The sequence below is a fragment of the Microcebus murinus genome, chromosome 6 (assembly GCF_040939455.1).
Source record: "Microcebus murinus isolate Inina chromosome 6, M.murinus_Inina_mat1.0, whole genome shotgun sequence".
NCBI lineage: Eukaryota > Metazoa > Chordata > Mammalia > Primates > Cheirogaleidae > Microcebus > Microcebus murinus.
This window is the reverse complement of record NC_134109.1, coordinates 89,186,568-89,204,282: the sequence shown is the minus strand read 5'-3', so window position 1 is coordinate 89,204,282 and position 17,715 is coordinate 89,186,568. Positions and strand designations below refer to the sequence as shown.

General features: G+C 42.0%; 1 protein-coding gene across 3 annotated transcripts; it reads left to right on the top strand.

Moving 5' to 3' along the window:
* The first annotated feature begins 4,235 nt into the window (after positions 1-4,235).
* LYSMD2 (LysM domain containing 2) lies at positions 4,236-17,020 on the top strand. 3 transcript variants are annotated; one of them, XM_076004368.1, is made up of 3 exons: positions 4,236-5,016; positions 14,811-15,142; positions 16,462-17,020. In XM_076004368.1, the coding sequence occupies exons 1-3, from the start codon at positions 4,744-4,746 to the stop codon at positions 16,499-16,501; spliced, it is 645 nt and encodes a 214-aa protein (XP_075860483.1). In that variant the 5' UTR covers positions 4,236-4,743; the 3' UTR covers positions 16,502-17,020. The 3 variants fall into 3 exon arrangements, with proteins under 3 accessions (XP_075860483.1, XP_012618927.1, XP_075860484.1); XM_012763473.3 differs by having other exon boundaries at positions 4,239-5,016; positions 16,459-17,020; XM_076004369.1 differs by lacking the exon at positions 4,236-5,016 and adding an exon at positions 12,155-12,181 and having other exon boundaries at positions 16,459-17,020.
* The last annotated feature ends 695 nt before the right edge of the window (positions 17,021-17,715 follow it).

The window sequence follows — 17,715 nt, the reverse complement described above, 5'->3', positions numbered from 1 at the left end:
ATAATATTTTAAGATTCTTGTATCTATGTTTGTCTTAGTCCATTTGGGATGCTCTAATAAAATACTATAGACTGGATAGTTTATAAACAACAGAAATTTATTCCTTACAGTTCGGGGGGCTGGAAGTCCAAGGTCAAGGTGCTGGTGAGGGTCTGTTTTTTGGTTCATAGACGGCACCTTCTCATTGTGTCCTCACATGGTAGAAAGGGGTGAATGAGCTTCCTTGGGCCTATTTTACAGAAGAGCTCTGCCCCTATGACCAAATCATCTCTTCAAAAGGCCCCACTTTGGTATACAATGGCCTTGAGAGTTAGGATTTGGGGGTGGGGGAACAAAAACAATCAGACTATAGCAATATATTTATGAGTGATGTTAGTCCATAATTTTCCTTCCTTATACCTTGCTCAACTGGTTTTGGTGTCATGGTTATACTATAACATTTATGGGCTTTGGTGTATGGTATGTATACTATGGACCCCATTGGGGATTGTTCCTGTTAGTTCTGTTCTCTGAAAGAGTTTGCATAAAAAAGGATTCATCTGTTCCTTGAAAGGTTGATAGACTCTTCCACCAAAATCTTCTGACACTGATATTTTTGTAGCGAGATTGTTAACACTGGTACTGATTTTATTTCTTTAATGGTTATTTATTTAATGGTATTTATTTAATGGCTATTTGGGCTTTCTATGTCTTCATATATTAGTTTAAGCAAGTTGGTTATGGCTCTATCTTTTAAGTTATCCTCTTTTTGAGAGCTTGTTTGGAGACTCTAGCAGGGGAACACAACTACTCATATACCTTTGACCAAAGAACATCCTGCTCCATCAGGGAAGGTTTCTTCCTCTTTGACCAAGAGCTCAGCTTTGAGAGAGATGCATACAGAGCAGTGAGGGAGGAAGGGGACAACTGCCTAGTTTGCCAGATCAGCCCAATCAACCCTGGCCATCAATGGGGTGACAGATGTTACAGCCAGATTGTCCTTACGTATGTGGGTGTCCCTTTTTAAATCGCCAGCTCAGTTATGAATTTTATTTTAAAAATCTAATCTAAATTGTAAATATTTGTAGTAGGAGGGCTTCTGTGTTAGTTTGGTAAACTGTCAGGTTGCCAGAACCAGAACTCTAGGTATGTACTTCAACTTTACTAGCTACTGCCATTTAGCTCTTCCAAATGGTTGGACCAAGTTACATTGCCACCAACACTGTTTGAGAGTTCTTGTTGGACAACCTCACCAGTACTTAGAATTATGCAATTTATTACTTTTTGTTAATATGATATCTATGAAATTATGATTTTAAGTTGAATTTTTTTGCTCACTGGTAAGGTTGAGCATCTTTTGCTAGGTTTATTGGCCATTTGAGTTTTTTGATCTGTAAATTGTTCATACTTTTTGATCATTTTCCTAGTATTTCTCATTCAATAATTTATAGATATTTTAATATATTCTGCATAGTAATACCTTGTCAGTTATATTTGTAACAAATATCTTCTTCCAATTTTATCTTATCTATTCAAAGTTTTAAGATGTCTTTTGATGCATAGAACTTTTTAAGGTTGAAATATAGAATTTGTCTTTTTTTGTATGGCTTCTATTTTTGGTATCGTGTTTAAGAACTCCTTTGCTGTACCAAGGTTATAAAGATATTGTTGCAAAAGTATTGATGTTTCCTTTCCCCAACTATGTTTTTAATCAATCTGTAATTTATTTCAATGTATGGTATAAGGTAAGGATCTAATTCATCTTTTTTCACATGGATCACTAATTACTCTAGCAACATTTATTGAATATGTAATCCTATGTCTTTTACAGATTAAGTTCTCCAAAATGTATGGATCTGTTTCTGGGCTTATTTTGTCCTTTGTTACATTTGTCTATCTCAGCATCAGCACCACACTAGTTTAGTTCTCACAGATTTATTATAAGTTTGATGGCTATGAGGATAAGTCCCCTTCCTCATTTTTCTTCCTCAGGAATGTCTTGACTCTTGTCAGCTCTTTATCTTTCATATGAATTTTGGGATAACTCTGTCATGTCCTTTGAAGAATCCTATAGGGATATTGGTTGGAATTTTAATGAGTATTTATATATTCATTTGGGAAGAAAATGATGTTTTCATTATTTTGTATTTCTCATTCATAAATACGGTATATCCCTGCTTTCATTTATATTTTATTTTGTGTACTTCAGTAAAGTTTTTTATTTTTCCAAACAAGGAATGCTTCTCTTTTGTTAAACTTATTCCTAGGGATTTTTGTTGGTATCTGGAATGTCATCTTTTTCACACTTATATTTCCTGATTCATTGATGCAATTGATGTTTGCATACTGATTATACATGTATAACTTTGATGAACTCTTAATAGTTTGAACAGTTCCAATGTAGACATTATCTATGTTGCCTGTAAACATTTTAGTATTGTCCACTATCTATAAACAACAGTTTGTTGTTTCTTTCCAATCTTCATTTCCCTCTCTTTTTCTTTTCCTTGTTGCATTGGCAAGGACTCCTGGAACAATGTGAAATGGAGGGAGTAATAGAAGGTTTCCTTTTCTTGCTCTTTTCCTCAAATGAAATGTTTCTACTGTTTTACCATTAATTGTGAGGTTTGCTCTATAGTGTAGGTAGATACATATAAGAGCAATTTTGAAGTTCTGGTTCAAGAAGTAAAACAAATAAAAAATTCAGTATGAGCCACGAATTGTATATAATCACTTTTATTCTTTGAATTTGGGAGAAATAGATATGAAATTCAGAGGAAGCCTGGATATCTGGAAATAGCCCAGGTATTTAGGGGAACAAAACTCACCAAGGACCCTAACTATAAAGTGTCAAATAAATAGTAATTCAAGTTGGTGAATTTTGGGAATTAGAAGAAACTCTAGCACAGATCACCAAAAAGAATCATGAAGAAAATTCTGAGAATTATTTCAGAGTATTTATAACTGTTTTGGAGGTATTATATAATCCAGGATATTTTATGGCTACAGAAATTAAATAACTAGGGATAGCTTAGAAATTAGCCCTAATAAGAGAGAAGTGGGATGGCTTTCAAATTTCTCTGGATTTTTGGTGGTAAAATTTTTTCCTGCAGTTTTACAGACACCTTGGACATTTTGTAAAGTAATTAAGTGATCATCACCTAACTTCCTTCCTATTGGCTCATTTTCTCCCTTTACTTCAGGTACCTACTTTTCTGTCTTTTGGTAATCTCTGACTTTTCAAAATTATCTTTTCAAAATTATCTTCCTGGTTTCTTATTTAGGCCTGTCTTTCCCCTTTAATTCAGCATGTCTCAAACTATAGAAATTCTAAAGAAAAAAGAGGTTCCATAACTCAATGAGTTTGGGAAATACACTGTTGAGCAAAATCCAATAGCTTACTTCCCTGCCGGTCTTCGGAGCCTTCAGTTTTTTGATGTGCATTGTGAATCTCCAGAAAGGAAATATGGCTTGCAATTTTACCCCACGTAATGCAGAATGCTTTCTAATGAACACCTAATAACAACTCAGGTAACCCAGTTCTTTAATCTTCAAATAGAAACTTCTAGTCCTTTAGCAATTTTTTCTTAGTGGAAAACATGTTATATGCTGTCTCATTACTAGATTGTAAACTCTTAGAGGAAAGTTGCCCCAAAGTTACCCAATCTTGTGTATATTTTGAGACTCAGGTTCCACCTCTCTCCTAGGTCCTGGAATGGACACTCAAAAGTTCACGTTGGGCAGACTCGTGCTAAACAGTCTCATTTAGCCTTCAGGCTCTTTTTACTACACCTCAATTCAACTACTCGTGGTCATGTACATTTTTTTATTTCCCTGAGGCAGGCAATGCTGGAGCCAAAAAGATGAGTAAGACCTAGTCTTTGGGTAGATTTAATGGTAATACCGGGGTGAGTTAAGATTTCGGGGTGTCAGAGAGGAAACTGATGAGAAAAAAGATGGGCGCAGATAGTAAATTAGTGAGCCAGGAGAAGGAACTGTGCGGCAGTCAGGCTTTCACTGCAGCCCAGGACTAAAATTGGCACTGGTGTGTAGAGAAGAGTGAAACTCAAACAACTGGAAGGTATATTTTGAGGCCAGCCACCAGGCCTTAGAAGCACTGTACCTCTTGGCGTAATGTTGAAAGGACTGCACCCTCCAGGCGTTGAGATGGACCTGGAGAAGCTGTGTGTTTGATGCTATTACATTTTTCTGTGACGTGGACTTTGAGGTCACTAGGGTGGGGGGAGAAACGTACCCAGAGCTTTCAGGTGTGAGCAAGCTGGCCCCCGCTGGGGAGTCAATAGACGGGGCAGAGCGAAGCTCTGGCTTTCCTGCGGTGGCCGGGGTCCTGCCCAGGCTCCGTCTGCATGGCGCAGGAGACCACCCGGCGCCCGGGCCGCTCTTAGCCGCCGCGGCTGCGGCGCGGCCCCGCTTCCCCGCAGGGCAGGGCTTTCCCGGGACCGGCGGGCAGGGACGAGCCGCGGCGGTGGGCCCGGCAGCGGCGGGAGCTCGCTCTGCTCTTCCCCTTGCAGGGGCGCGAGCGGCGCGGGCGCCCGGGGCCGGCAGGACGCGGAGGAGAGAGGCGCCCGCCATGCCCGGCCCGCAGCCTCAGCTTCCCGCCTCGGCCTCGCGCCCGCCGCCCCCGCGGAACGGCCAGCCGCAGCCCCTGTGAGGAGGAAGAGGCGGCGGCGGCGGCGGAGGAGGAGGAGGAGGAGGCGCCGCCCCCTTGGCTGGCTCCCCGACCTGGCGGCCTCGGCAGGACCCATGGCGGACTCCTCGCCCGCGCCGTCCCTGCGGGAAGGCGGCCCCCGCGCCCCGCGGCCCTCGGCCCAGTCGCCGCCGCCGCGCTCGCGCTCCGGCTCCGAGGCCGAGGAGGCCGAGCTGTCGCTGAGCCTCGCCCGCACCAAGACCCGCTCGTACGGTAGCACGGCCAGCGTGCGGGCGCCTCTGGGCGCCGGCGTCATCGAGCGCCATGTGGAGCACCCGGTCCGCGCCGGCGACACTCTGCAGGGCATCGCACTCAAGTACGGAGTCACGGTGAGCAGGGCGCGCCGCCGCGGCCCGGGCCGCCAGCTCGCTCCCGGGCGGGGGAGCCGTGCGGCTGCGGGAGGGGGAGGGGAGGGGAGGACGGGGTGTCGAGAAGGCACCCACCCGTCCCCCCGGGGCTCTGCTCCAAGCGCTCGCTCGGCGCGCGCTGCGGGCAACAGCTAGGGTCGCCAGAGCTGGTCCTGCAGCCAGAGGGGCGGGCCGCTAAGCCTCCCTCCCCAGGTAGGCGCATCGAGTTCCCGGTGCCCTGCCCAGACTCAGTCCAGATCTGTCGCGTGAGCAAGGCCAGGGAGGGCTAGGGCTTTGGCACCTCCAGGAGCCACACTCACTTGATTCGCAGTCCTGAGCACACACTACAGTGTATTTACTCAAAGCCGAACTAGGGCGAATTTTATCCTCTGCATAAACAAGCTCTGCGATGAGTCAGGGTTGGTACAGTTGTACCGACTGGATGGTTCTGGTTCTATCGATTATGCTTTATTTAGAAGTGAAATGACACCCCTGGGCTCACTGGCAACTGTGAATGTGACACCTGTCGCTAAGCAGCGGCCAAGAACAGTGGTCTAGGTGAGCTGGAGGGCTGTGTTTATTACAAATTTATAAGTGTGTGTGTCCTGGGTGTATTTCGTTACACCTCTTGGAAGAACATGGAAACCTGAGGGAACAAATTTGTTTCATTAAAATTACTTATAATTAACTCTGAGCTATGTGATGGCCTTTTTACATTTGAGTTCTGTATCAGTTTTCAATGTTCTTTCCTGAAGCACCTTAGACAGCAATGGGAAGAAAGATGATCTGATCTATATCTTTCCCTTAAAGTGAAACTCTTTCTGGCCCTTTACCCAGTGACAGAGACCTAGTAATCTATTTTGCATATTCGAGGGGGTGTATGGTTTACCTATCCGGCCCTTCTATCATTTAAACGTTTTGAGAGCAGGAACCTTGCTGTGCAGTCATGTACTGACATTCTCATGTCCTGGAGAGCCCCATTCTGCCCTCTTGGGACTTTTCTAAATGTGAACAGAGACCTCCAGTTCTCCTTGTGCGTTAGTGGGGCCTGATTTGGGTCAGAGCCAGAAGAAAGGGAGTTGGGAAGTATCCCCAGCTACCCTCTGCTGAATGCCTGCTGGGTGCCAAGCATTGCATTTGTCCTGTTTCATCTTGATCTTATTTGACTTTCACAATAAGCCTAGGAGATAGGTGTAATTAATCTTTTTACAGATGAGAAGATGGATGAGAGAGGTAAGGATATTTTCCAAGTGGGATTATTTATTGAGACCATCTTGAATTAATACAATGATAAAGCATTTGCTTTTCTCTAGATGTTACTTCTGATATCCACCCTTATTTTTATCCTAGTTACTGAAGGAGGAGGAAGGTCTTTTCTGTCTGTTTTTCATGCATCATCCCTATTAGGCCGTGGTGCCTGTACCTGGGAATCTGTGATACCCAGAGGAGTGTTATTTCCCATTGTCCCTTCTTATGGCAAACTCTCTGCAACCCACAGCCCTCTGTGGTTTCACTTTAGTTGCTTATAGCTCCTAAGCATCTGCTGCTGAAGACTAAAACTGCAAGATTCAGTTTGCGGCTAGTTCTCAGATCTATAAAAGACAACTGCCTTTACCTGGTGTGTGTTTCCTCCCCCCACCAGCAGTGGGTCTTTACACTGAATTACATTTAGTGTTAGGGTTGGGCCCCTCTACCATAGTATGAGGCAGTTGAGGAAGTGAGTCTGGGAAACCGAAACTATTTGGGCTGAGTTGAGAAACTATTAAATAAATACAGTTCAAACCTCAAACCTGAACCAGATTGGCTGGAGTTTCCCTGGCTGTGTTGATTTCCACTGAGACATTAAGGTCCCTTCCCTAACTCCTTATTCAAGATTTAGCTATTGCTTTTTCAGTGATCCTGGCTCCTCTCCATTGGAGTCAAGCCTCTGCAGGAAAGTGACACATTCCAGGCTGCCGCTGTCAGCTTTTTGTTTAGCAATCCTGGAAAAACCTCCCGAGATCAGTATAGGAATTGCAAAGTGTGCAGGAGGCAGCCCAGTGGACTTTGGTGTGCATCAACTTTTTCTTTGTCTCTTTGCTTCTCCCAGGCAGCTCACCTGTCCTCTCTCTTCTCCAGAGGCCACCTCACCCTCCCAGTACCCTCAGTTAGTTCCTGTCCACTTTTATTCCCAGGGTTTTCTCTTCCTCTTCGCTGCTAAGCCAAGTTGTTGCTTAACATTTCCCCTAACAAGTTATCTTGCTGAGAAAAGGTGAAATGATCACCATTTTGAGGAGAATGAGCATTGTGAGTTAGAAGGTTAAGTATTAGCGTATGTAAACCTTTAGTGTTTATAACTTTAGCCCCTGCTGCTGGTGAAGGTTGTTGACCCTTGATGGTCAAAGGGAAAGAGAACTGTAAATAGTACCACTGGAAGTGAGAGGTATGGTGAAGCAGACTTTAGTAATTTGGGGTTTTAGTAGATTCTCATGTATTTTTTTAAAAAAAAATAGCTTTAGTGAGGTATAATTACAAAATTCACCCCTCTTAAGTGTATAATTCAGTGCTTTTTGTTAAAGAGAGTTGAGACAGCTCTCTGAGTTGCACAACTCAATTTTAGAGAAGTTCCATCACCCTGAAAAAGGCCCGGTGTCCATCCCATTCCTCTCATTCTCTGTGCCCGACCCCAGTCCCGAGCAGCCGCCAATCTACTTTCTCATTTATAGATTTGCCTTTTCTGGACATTTCATGTGAGTGGAATCTCCTGTATTCTTCTAAGACAGCAAAGACAAGGAAAAAGCCTTTTTCCCATGAGCACATGGCAATGCTGAAGTGTGATTGCCACCAACATCTAGAATGTAACAGGAGACAGATGTGGGGGTGAATCTTGGGAAAATCATTTATTTTCTGTAAAAATAATAATAATCAGCCTGTTTTCTGTAAAACAATAATCAAATGAGAGTTGTATGTGTATATGAAAATGTCCATAAGCCACACAGTAGTGTGAAAGACGTTAGTTGTCTTGAAATGTTTTTGGAAGGGCTTGTCTATTTTAAGGAGTGGAGAGGAAGAAAAAGAAGTGTTGAATATTGCATTCACTGTTAGGTAGGTGACCTGATGATGGTGACCCAAGTGTCTTTTTTTTTTTTAAAGCTACTCGTCTAGCTCTCTGGGAGGCCGAGACTGGCAGATCGTTTGAATTCAGGAGTTCAAAACCAACCTGAGCAAGAGCGAGACCCCATCTCTACTATAAATAGGAAGAAATTAATTGGCCAACTAATATATATAGAAAAAATTAGCCGGGCATGGTGGCGCATGCCTGTAGTCCCAGCTACTTGGGAGGCTGAGGCAGTAGGATCGCTTGAGCCCAGGAGTTTGAGGTTGCTGTGAGCTAGGCTGATGCCACGGCACTCACTCTAGCCTGGGCAACAAAGCGACACTCTGTCTCCAAAAAAAAAAAAAAAAAAAAAAGTTACTCGTGTGAACCAACAGTCCTTTGCAGGAAGGACTGTCTCAGCCGTACCCAGTGGCTGCTGTTGAGATACTTTCTAGAGGGGAAGTTTTGCAAATTCCCTCCAAAGTAAATTCACCTTTACAAAGTATATTTATAGGGGAATCATTTTCAATAAGTCATTTTTAAATTATTGATGGCACTCATTCTGCCTGATTTTAGCATGACCGACCTTGTGGCCATCTATTAGCTTTCACTTTCCTTATTCTGTAATCTGTTTCTTTTTTTTTTTTTGAGACAGAGTCTCGCTTTGTTGCCCAGGCTAGAGTGAGTGCCCTGGCGTCAGCCTAGCTCACAGCAACCTCAAACTCCTGGGCTCAAGTGATCCTTCTGCCTCAGCCTCCTGGGTAGCTGGGACTACAGGCATGCGCCACCATGCCCGGCTAATTTTTATATATATATCAGTTGGCCAATTAATTTCTTTCTATTTATAGTAGAGACGGGGTCTCGCTCTTGCTCAGGCTGGTTTTGAACTCCTGACCTTGAGCAATCCGCCCGCCTCGGCCTCCCAAGAGCTAGGATTACAGGCGTGAGCCACAGCGCCCGGCCTTGTAATCTGTTTCTTAGTGACCAGAGAGTAAATTTCTATTTCATTGAGTTGTGCTGTGCAATCCCGATTAGGAGAGACTTGGAAATGAAAGCATGTGATTGATGTGGCCCCCAACCCTGTACACCCATCTCTAATAAACAGAGGGTAGTTCTGCATCACTTTGAACAGGGTACCCTTTCTAGTCTCAGCATTAACAGGATCTTAGGAAAAGTTGAACAGAGACAGGCAGGAAAGCTGTAGAGTTTTCTAGCTCTTTCTGGATTGGATCATGACTTTCCTTATTTTTATGTGAGATGAAATTCCTAGAACGGTAGACCCATCTATGTTCAGATAGAAGTATTAAACATTCCAAAGCAAAGTAAAATAACATTTCACCATTTTGGATCCCCCATGCTTTCTTGTCTGTGCTAACCGTGGTTACCTCCATAACTGGGCTTCCTGTGTCCACTAATGCCTCTTTCTTGTTAATCCATTTTTCCGCACAGCTGCTGAGTGATCTTTAACTGTAATCAGATCATGTCACTCCCTTCCTTCATCCTCCAGTGGCCTCTAATCACATTTAAAATAAATTCCAAATTCCTTACCTTGGCATCCAAGGCCCTGCCTGGCCTGAAGTTTGCTAATTACTCCCTGTACTTCAACCACATGGTTTTTTCCTGCTCTCGGGTGTTTGTTGCTGTTCTTTCTGGCTGAAATGCTTTTTTTTTTCTTTTCTAGCTCTTTGTATGTCTGGTTTCATACCATAACTTTAATAGAAGTAACAGAGAGTTAGAGCCTGTGTAGTTGGCCCAAGCCATTACTTATAAAAAAGAACAAGTTAGATCAAATTTGTGACCTTTCGTAAAAACCTTTCAAAACCTTTTGCCACAGGGCAGTGACAACGTATTATGTCATTTATCTAGGCTTGTTTATGTGAAATTTTCTTTACATATTTTTACTTTAGGGGAGAAAATGTTTTTATTTTTTTATTTTTTAGTGTTTTGGAGACAGGGTCTTGCTTTGTTGCCCAGGCTGGAATGCAATGGCATCATCGTAGCTCACTGCAACCTCAAACTCCTGGCCTTAAGTGATCCTCCTGCCTCGGCCTCCCAAAGTGATGGGATTATAGGTGTGAGCCACTGCATATGGCCAAGAAAAAAATTTTAATGGGAGAAAATTCCTACTTCCTTCCTTCTCATTTGCTGAATACATGTTAAGATCTGCCCTTTCTTGTTGCTTTCTTACTTTTAACCAAACTTAATGATAACAGTTGCTAACATTTTTGAGTACTTCTTGTGTGCCATGTGTTGTTCTCAATACTTGACATGAATTAATTAATGAATGATCATATTGTGAGGAAGGAACTATGACTCTCCTTACTTTACAGATAAGAAAACAGAGAATGATTAGAAAGTGGCAAAGTTAGGATAAAAACCCAGAAAGTGTGGCCCCAGAGCCTGTTCTTTGAACTCCTACGTTATATTAAACTATTTTACCTGTTTTCACCTTCAGACTCAGATCTTCCCTGTCCTCATATTGGTTCCCACCTTGATGGGAACAAGCTATGTCTCTGTGTCCCTGGTCCCCTTGGTGCTAGCATCCTGTGTGTCATCTTTGAATCCAGACCACAAGGGTCAACATATACCTGAAATGTTTACTAATGCTACTGAGATGAAGAAGATGCAGCCCCTGACTTCAGGAAGCTTGCAAACTGGGTAAAAGGGCAATCTATAGTGAATCACTGTGCAAGAGTAAGTACAAGGGCAGGGGAGCCCTGCCCTTCACTGCCTGTGGACTCCCTGACCACACCCAGTGTCCGACTCAGTCACCTTGTCTTTGCTCAGTATCTTTGGCCCCTTGCCTGGCCTTAGTGGCCTGTCGTGCTCTGCATTCAGCGTCCCAGCAGGATGCAGATAGCATGCTCAGAGGATGCCGCTGAACAGGGCTCAGTGAAGGGACATTCACAGTGTGACCAGGGTTTAGGGAACCCACAAGGGATGGTGAAGTTCCCAGAGACTAGCTATGGCAGGGAGACGTTGCCCCTAGGCCTGAAGGGCCAAGCGAAGACTGGCCAGATCTGGAGACTTGGATGGGCGGGTGCCTGCCAGGAACCCTGGCCACCAGGCACAGTGAAGTCATTCTGATTAGAATACCAAGTATAATTCCAAGGACAAGGGGACTAGGGTAATGCAGTTCTTATTATAAAAGGTCAGCCTCCTAGGGTTTAGAACAGGCTCAGAAAGAGTGGGGAATAGATTAGGAGGTGAAGGGAGGTTTAAAAGGAGAATAATCTGTCTTGAGTTTTCTGCGATTAATAAAAAAATATAAAGAAAAAAATAAAAGGAGAATATACAGCCTAACAGACAACATTTACTACCCATTTCTGGTTACTTCCCGGGGTTTGTCTTCTACAAGCCTGTTTCCCTGACCTGTTATTAATTCACCTATCTATCCATCCAGAGCACTTAGTGTGTATAAGATCTTTGTCAGACCAGGGAGGCTATAGAAGTAACCAATTCTTGCTCTGAAGGAATTCACAGTATACTCTTGCTGTTCCCAGCCCTGCTCAGCAATTCAGATCCTAGTGTTCCCATCTGTTTCTGTCCTCCATCATTATTCCCAGGAAACAACGACTATTAGCAATTGCAGGCCCCCTCCAATAAGCATTTCAAAGGTCCCTGTATCAGCAAGGGCTCTTTCAGTTACAAGTGACAGAAAACCTAACTCAAATTGGCCTGAGCAAAAAACAAAAAGAAAACAAAAACCCCCACAAAACCCTAAATGGAGTTTATTTGCTCCTGGAACTGAAAGGTCTGAGCATATTCTGGTTTCAGGCTATGGTCCGGAGGTCCCCATGCCCTCCTCTAAGGTAGCTTCATTGTCAGGTTCCACACGGTAGCAGGATGACTGCCAGCATCTCCAGCCCACCTGCTTCCAGCAGAAAAAAATAGAGAAGTTTGTCCCTGATAGACCCAGCAAAAGTCTCCTTGCATGTCTGAGTGGCTCTGAGAGGGGACCGTGACCTATCACGAAAGCCAGGGCACTGTGATACTTCAAAGGGCAGGACTGAGTCACCTCTCACCTAGAGCCAGGGGAGCGCTCAGTGCCTTTGGAAGCCTGTGCAGCAGGTGAGTAGCTGGCTGCTGGCTGGGAGAACTGGGGGTGCCACAGGCAGAACGGGATAGATCCGAACTTGGTATGGGCAAAGCGTTCAAGCTCAGGTCTAAACCTAAACTAGAGCAGAAATACTTGGGATTTTTAGATTTTAATTTGGTCTCCAAAACGCACCTGCCCATGTCTATGTTCTCTGTTTCTCACCCTGCTTTTTCTCCTTAAACTAGAAACTAGAACACAAAAGACCGTCCCTTATCTTTTCTTTAATGTAGTATCTTTTAAAGGAAAAAAGAAAGCCGTGAGTTTGTACTATTTGCATGGATTCAGCTTATAACAAAGCAGGAGAAACAGGGCCCATTTATATGACTGTTGGTCTTGCAGGCTTTTTGAAGTAGAAATATGATTTTTTTCACTCAGAATTAATTTGGCATTAAAGAGTCCTCATAATGTGGTTCCATCAGTCATGTAGGTTAATCCAGGTGTTGTATGGATTTTAGAATCAGTCAGAAATCTGAGTTCAGATATTTAAAGAGCCATATGTATTTGGTCAAATCAGTCCTCTCTCTGGGCCTTGATTGCTTTGCTTTATTGGAAAACGGAGAGTAGTATTATCGACAGCCAGGCACTTTTTTAACTACTTTCTCTCTCTCTCTTTCTATATATATGTATACACCACAATATTTTAATATTTCTCTCTCTCACTTTCTCTATCTATCTATATATAAATATATCTATGTGAGTGTGTATATAAACTCTCATTTAATCCTTGCAACAGCCCTGCGAAGGGTAGATGATATCTGTTTACACATGATGAAATAGGCTCTATGAGATAAGTAACAAGCTCATGTTCATACAGTCTTGTGTTGGTGGAGCTGGAATTTGAAGCAGGACTGTCAGATTCCAAAGCCGGTGTGTTTAGCTATTGCACTGCACTGTCTTGGTTACAGACTTTGCAAGAAAGAGTTATGGTGAGAATTAGGTGCTACGGTGCATGCAGAGTGCCTGGCTTGGTGCAAGTTCCAGGCTCATAGAGTGGAGAAGTCTGTAGACAGGTCATAATAGGGTGTGATGAATATCAAAGTAAGCATTTCTCCAACAAGCTCAGGACCAGCATGGTTTTAGTCCTGTCTGCACTTACGAGTGTTGTGGACTTAGACATGCCCACTGAACTCTCTTGAGCAGGGGTCCTCAAACTTTTTAAACAGGAGGCCAGTTCACTGTCCCTCAGACCGTTGGAGGGCCATTGGAGAGTGCGGGCACATTCCACACATGCGCACTGTGGACCCGGGACGAGTCGGCTGCTAAGCAGGACAGGCAGTGGCGGCAAAAACACCCAGCGGGCTGGATAAATATCCTTGGTGGGCCGCATGTGGCCCTCGGGCTGTAGCTTTCGAATTTCCTCATTTGTAAAAAAAACGAGATGGTAGGTATCTAGATTGCAGAACTGTTACTGGCAGAAGGTTAAGCGAGATAATGTATGTAAATTCTATTCCCTCTTTCACCCCCACTTCCCTTCCCCATCTCAGTGGTTTGGGGGAGGCATCCATAGGCCATAAAAGAGTTTGAAGTTATAAAAACCTGTATCAAATTCTAGCTTCTTCATCTGCCAGTTGTATGATGATAACATGGCACATAATCGCTGTGAGCTTTGTTTCTTCTATCTGTGATGTGGATCTTCAAGTACCCACTCTGTAGGGTGGAAAGAATGAGACGCTGTATATACAGTGCGCCCACCTGCTTTCTTTACCTGTCCCACATCTGTCCATTCTTCAGGACCCGTCTGGAGTCAACAGAATCAAATCAGAACCACCTCCTTCTCTGTGAGGCCTTTCTTAATGCCTGTGCCCTGCCTCCATCATTCTTCCAAATACTGGTACTTTTATAGTCAGCCATCTGTGCCCACGGGCTCCGCATCTGAGGGTTCAACCAACTTCGGAGAATGTAGTTAGGCCCACAGTGGTTGTGCCTGAACATGTACAGATTTTTTTCTTGTCACTATTCCCTATTCAATATAGTATGACAACTATTTATACAGCATTTACATTGTATCATGTATTATAACTCATCTAGAGGTGGTTTAAAGTGTACAGGAGGATGTGTGGGGGCGATATGCAAATACTATGCCATTTATATAAGGAACTTGAGCATCTTCAGACGTTGTTATGCAAGGGAGGTCCTGGGACCAATCCCCCACAGGTACCCAGGGATGACTGTATTCGCCAAGCACAGTTCTAGAGACGTGGGAAGCACTCCGTAAGTAAAATAGCAGCGATATTTGTTGTAAGTCATATAATAGAAATGTTAAAACAAGAATGAAATTTACTAAATAAGTGCAAACATTTTACATTTTTTAACTTCAGGGATTTAAAGCCACTGATGTTGAAAGCTGCCTTGTAGGGGAAATAATGCAGTGGGGGAAAATTAGTCTTTCCTTTTTTGAAATTGGGAAAACAGTATTTCCTGACATCTCTTGAAATAACTAGGGCTTTCTGGGGAGGTGACCACACCGGAATGAAGAATCTCAAATCCAGAGAAAGTATTGCATACATTTTGCTCACGAGTATTTGTAGTTCTGTATTGTATGATAAGCACTACTCCTGGACTTGCTTATATTAACTCTGTGTTTCTTTTCTTATGTTTTAGATGGAGCAGATTAAAAGGGCCAATAAACTGTTTACCAATGATTGTATATTTCTGAAGAAAACTTTGAACATCCCAGTTATATCAGAGAAGCCTTTGTTGTTTAATGGACTTAACTCCATTGATTCTCCAGAAAATGAAACTGTTGATAGCGGTTTTTCTCATGAAGAGGAACCAGTGGTAGCTGGGGAAGACCTCCCTCCTCCCAGTCCTCAAGAATCTGATGTTCAGCCCTTGCAGCCTGAGGAAGTATCAGCCAGAGATTTCCTGCAGAGACTCGATTTGCAGATTAAGTTATCAACACAGGCAGCCAAGAAACTAAAAGAAGAGAGCAGGTAAAAATATCCTGGTTCTAATGTCAGAGGCAAAATAAATTACTATTAAGATATCCTTGCTGGGCCAAATCTTTGTTTCTTTCTTGTTGAGACAGAATCTTGCTCTGTCACCCCAGCTGGAGTGTGGTGGCATCAGCCTAACTCACAGCAACCACAAACTCCTGGGCTCAGGCGATCCTCCTGCCTCAGCCTCCTGGGTAGCTGGGACTATAGCCATGCACCACTACACCCTGCTTTTTTTCTATTTTTAGTAAAGATGGGGTCTCGCTCTTGCTCAGGCTGGTCTCAAACTCCTGACCTCAAGCGATCCTCCCACCTTGGCCCCAATTTTTTTTTTTTTTGCTTTAAAATCTATATTTTAATTCTAAAAAGACATTTTAAATATATAAAAATCTAACAGAGCTACTGCCTGCTACACAAGCCTTTATCTGTAGCAGTGCTTTCGTCTGTGTTACTTATTATAAAAAGTTTGCTGCTTTGCTTTAATAGCATTACTATTCAGCTAGCAATTCGGGATATCAGCCAAGTAAAAGCATCTCATTGACACCTTCAAGGACAGTAGTGCCCCAGGAAATACTTGTAAAATACTGATCCTTATAAAATTTGTCAGATCTTGTCTGTTAGTTGTTACTGGGTAGTTCCTACTTAAGATCTCATGTGTGCTTTTTTGTTTTTCATTTTGGTACTCAGGCTAACCTTTTTCTCTCCTATAAAATTGGTTTCCTTCTTTCCTTATTTTAAGAAAGCACAACCTACTGTGTTTTTCTTTTTTTACCCTAGCTACTGAGAAGCTTGCAACTAAAATTGATACCCAGGTTCAACTATTGTAATTTTTTTTATGGTTAATATATTGGTTTCCTTCTCCTTTCCTTAGTCCTGATTTTTTCTTTCTATTTTATTCATCATGTTATTATATATGTATGCAATTTGTTGTAGGTGCCTCAAATCCTTTTGAGAAAGAGGTAGAATATAAAAAACTTAATAAACAAGTATAAATATGAATATAATGTAGTATACATTTAATATATTTAAATAAATATAAACAAATTAGATATGATAAACAAATACCATTATTTTTTCCAATAACTGAGACACCAGTAAAATGGATACAATAAAGTACACCTTATTGTATGAAACACCAAACCTTAATAAGTTTTGGTGTTCCATACAACTTTGAAGGCATGCACAATATTCTAAGTTGATACACTCCTGGGCTTCTTTGGCAAGTGTATGTTAAGTGGTATAATATGCATATGTGTTAGTTTTTCTGAATACAATTTTAAACACTGATTTGTGTTGTATTTCTTTTTTTTCAGAAGTGAAGAAAGTCCCTATGCAACTTCCCTCTATCACAGTTAGGTGATTTAGGGACATAACTCAAACCTGGATTAAGATATGTTTGGATCATGAAGGATGCAGCAACTGAAGACTCAAAAGCATCCCTTCTGGATTCCCCTACTGCACATCTTAAAGTCATAATTTACCTACTGCAATTGCACTGAAATGATTAGTTTCCTCTGGCTTTCTATAAATTTAAGTCTTTATTATGGCATGGTGGCAAAATTGTATCCTAAAGCTCATCACTTTTGTAAGTGGTGGTAGTTTTTAGACTAGCTTTTGTAAATACTGGTTGACATAAAGCATCAAAGACTATTTATATATTTAAGCTAAAAACAATGTTTATCTCTTTAATGTGAAAAACATGGTTGCAGTTTAAGTGATGCTGAATTTGCTGTGTGTTTATAACTTAAGTGCTACAAATATATATTTCGATATGTATTACATATTCTGTATTAATATAAAGAACCAAATTTTGTCTGCTATTTTGTAAAAATAAACTACAAAGGTCTGAATGAGAAAATAAACTATGTTTTCAAATTTGAGTCTTCATTTTTTTCAAAAAATGAGAAAATTAAATTTGATTTTTAAATTTTTTATTTTATTTTATTAATTAATTTATTTATTTTGAGACAGAGTCACACTGTTCTCCCAGCTAGAGTGCCATGGCATCAGCTTAGCTCATAGCAACCTCATACTCCTGGACTGAAGCAATCCTACTGCCTCAAGCCTCCCCCTGGGACTACAGGCACATGCCATCATGCCTGGCTAATTTTTTTTATATAATTTTAGTTGGCCAATTAATTTCTTTCTATTTTTAGTAGAGATGGGGTCTACCTCTTGCTCAGGCTAGTTTCGGACTCCTAACCTTGAGCAATCCGCCAGCCTCGGCCTCCCAGAGTGCTAGTATTATAGGCGTGAGCCACCATCCCCGGCCTATTTTTAAATTATTTATTTTAAATGGTGACAGCTCTGCCACTGTAACGATTTTTATTATTATAAATGCAATTTAGAAAAAAACTTCTAATAATCTAAAAGGAAATCATCAACGGAGTAGTGCCAGCTATAAAAAAAATAATAAAAAATAAAGTAAAATCAATTATAGTTGATTTGCTTTTAGATTATTAAACCTTAGAATTTTAATCGACTTAATGTATTTCAGATATAGTCAAAACATGGAATATAATCAAAAGAACACATGAATAGTACCATAATCTGACATTGCTGAATTCTAG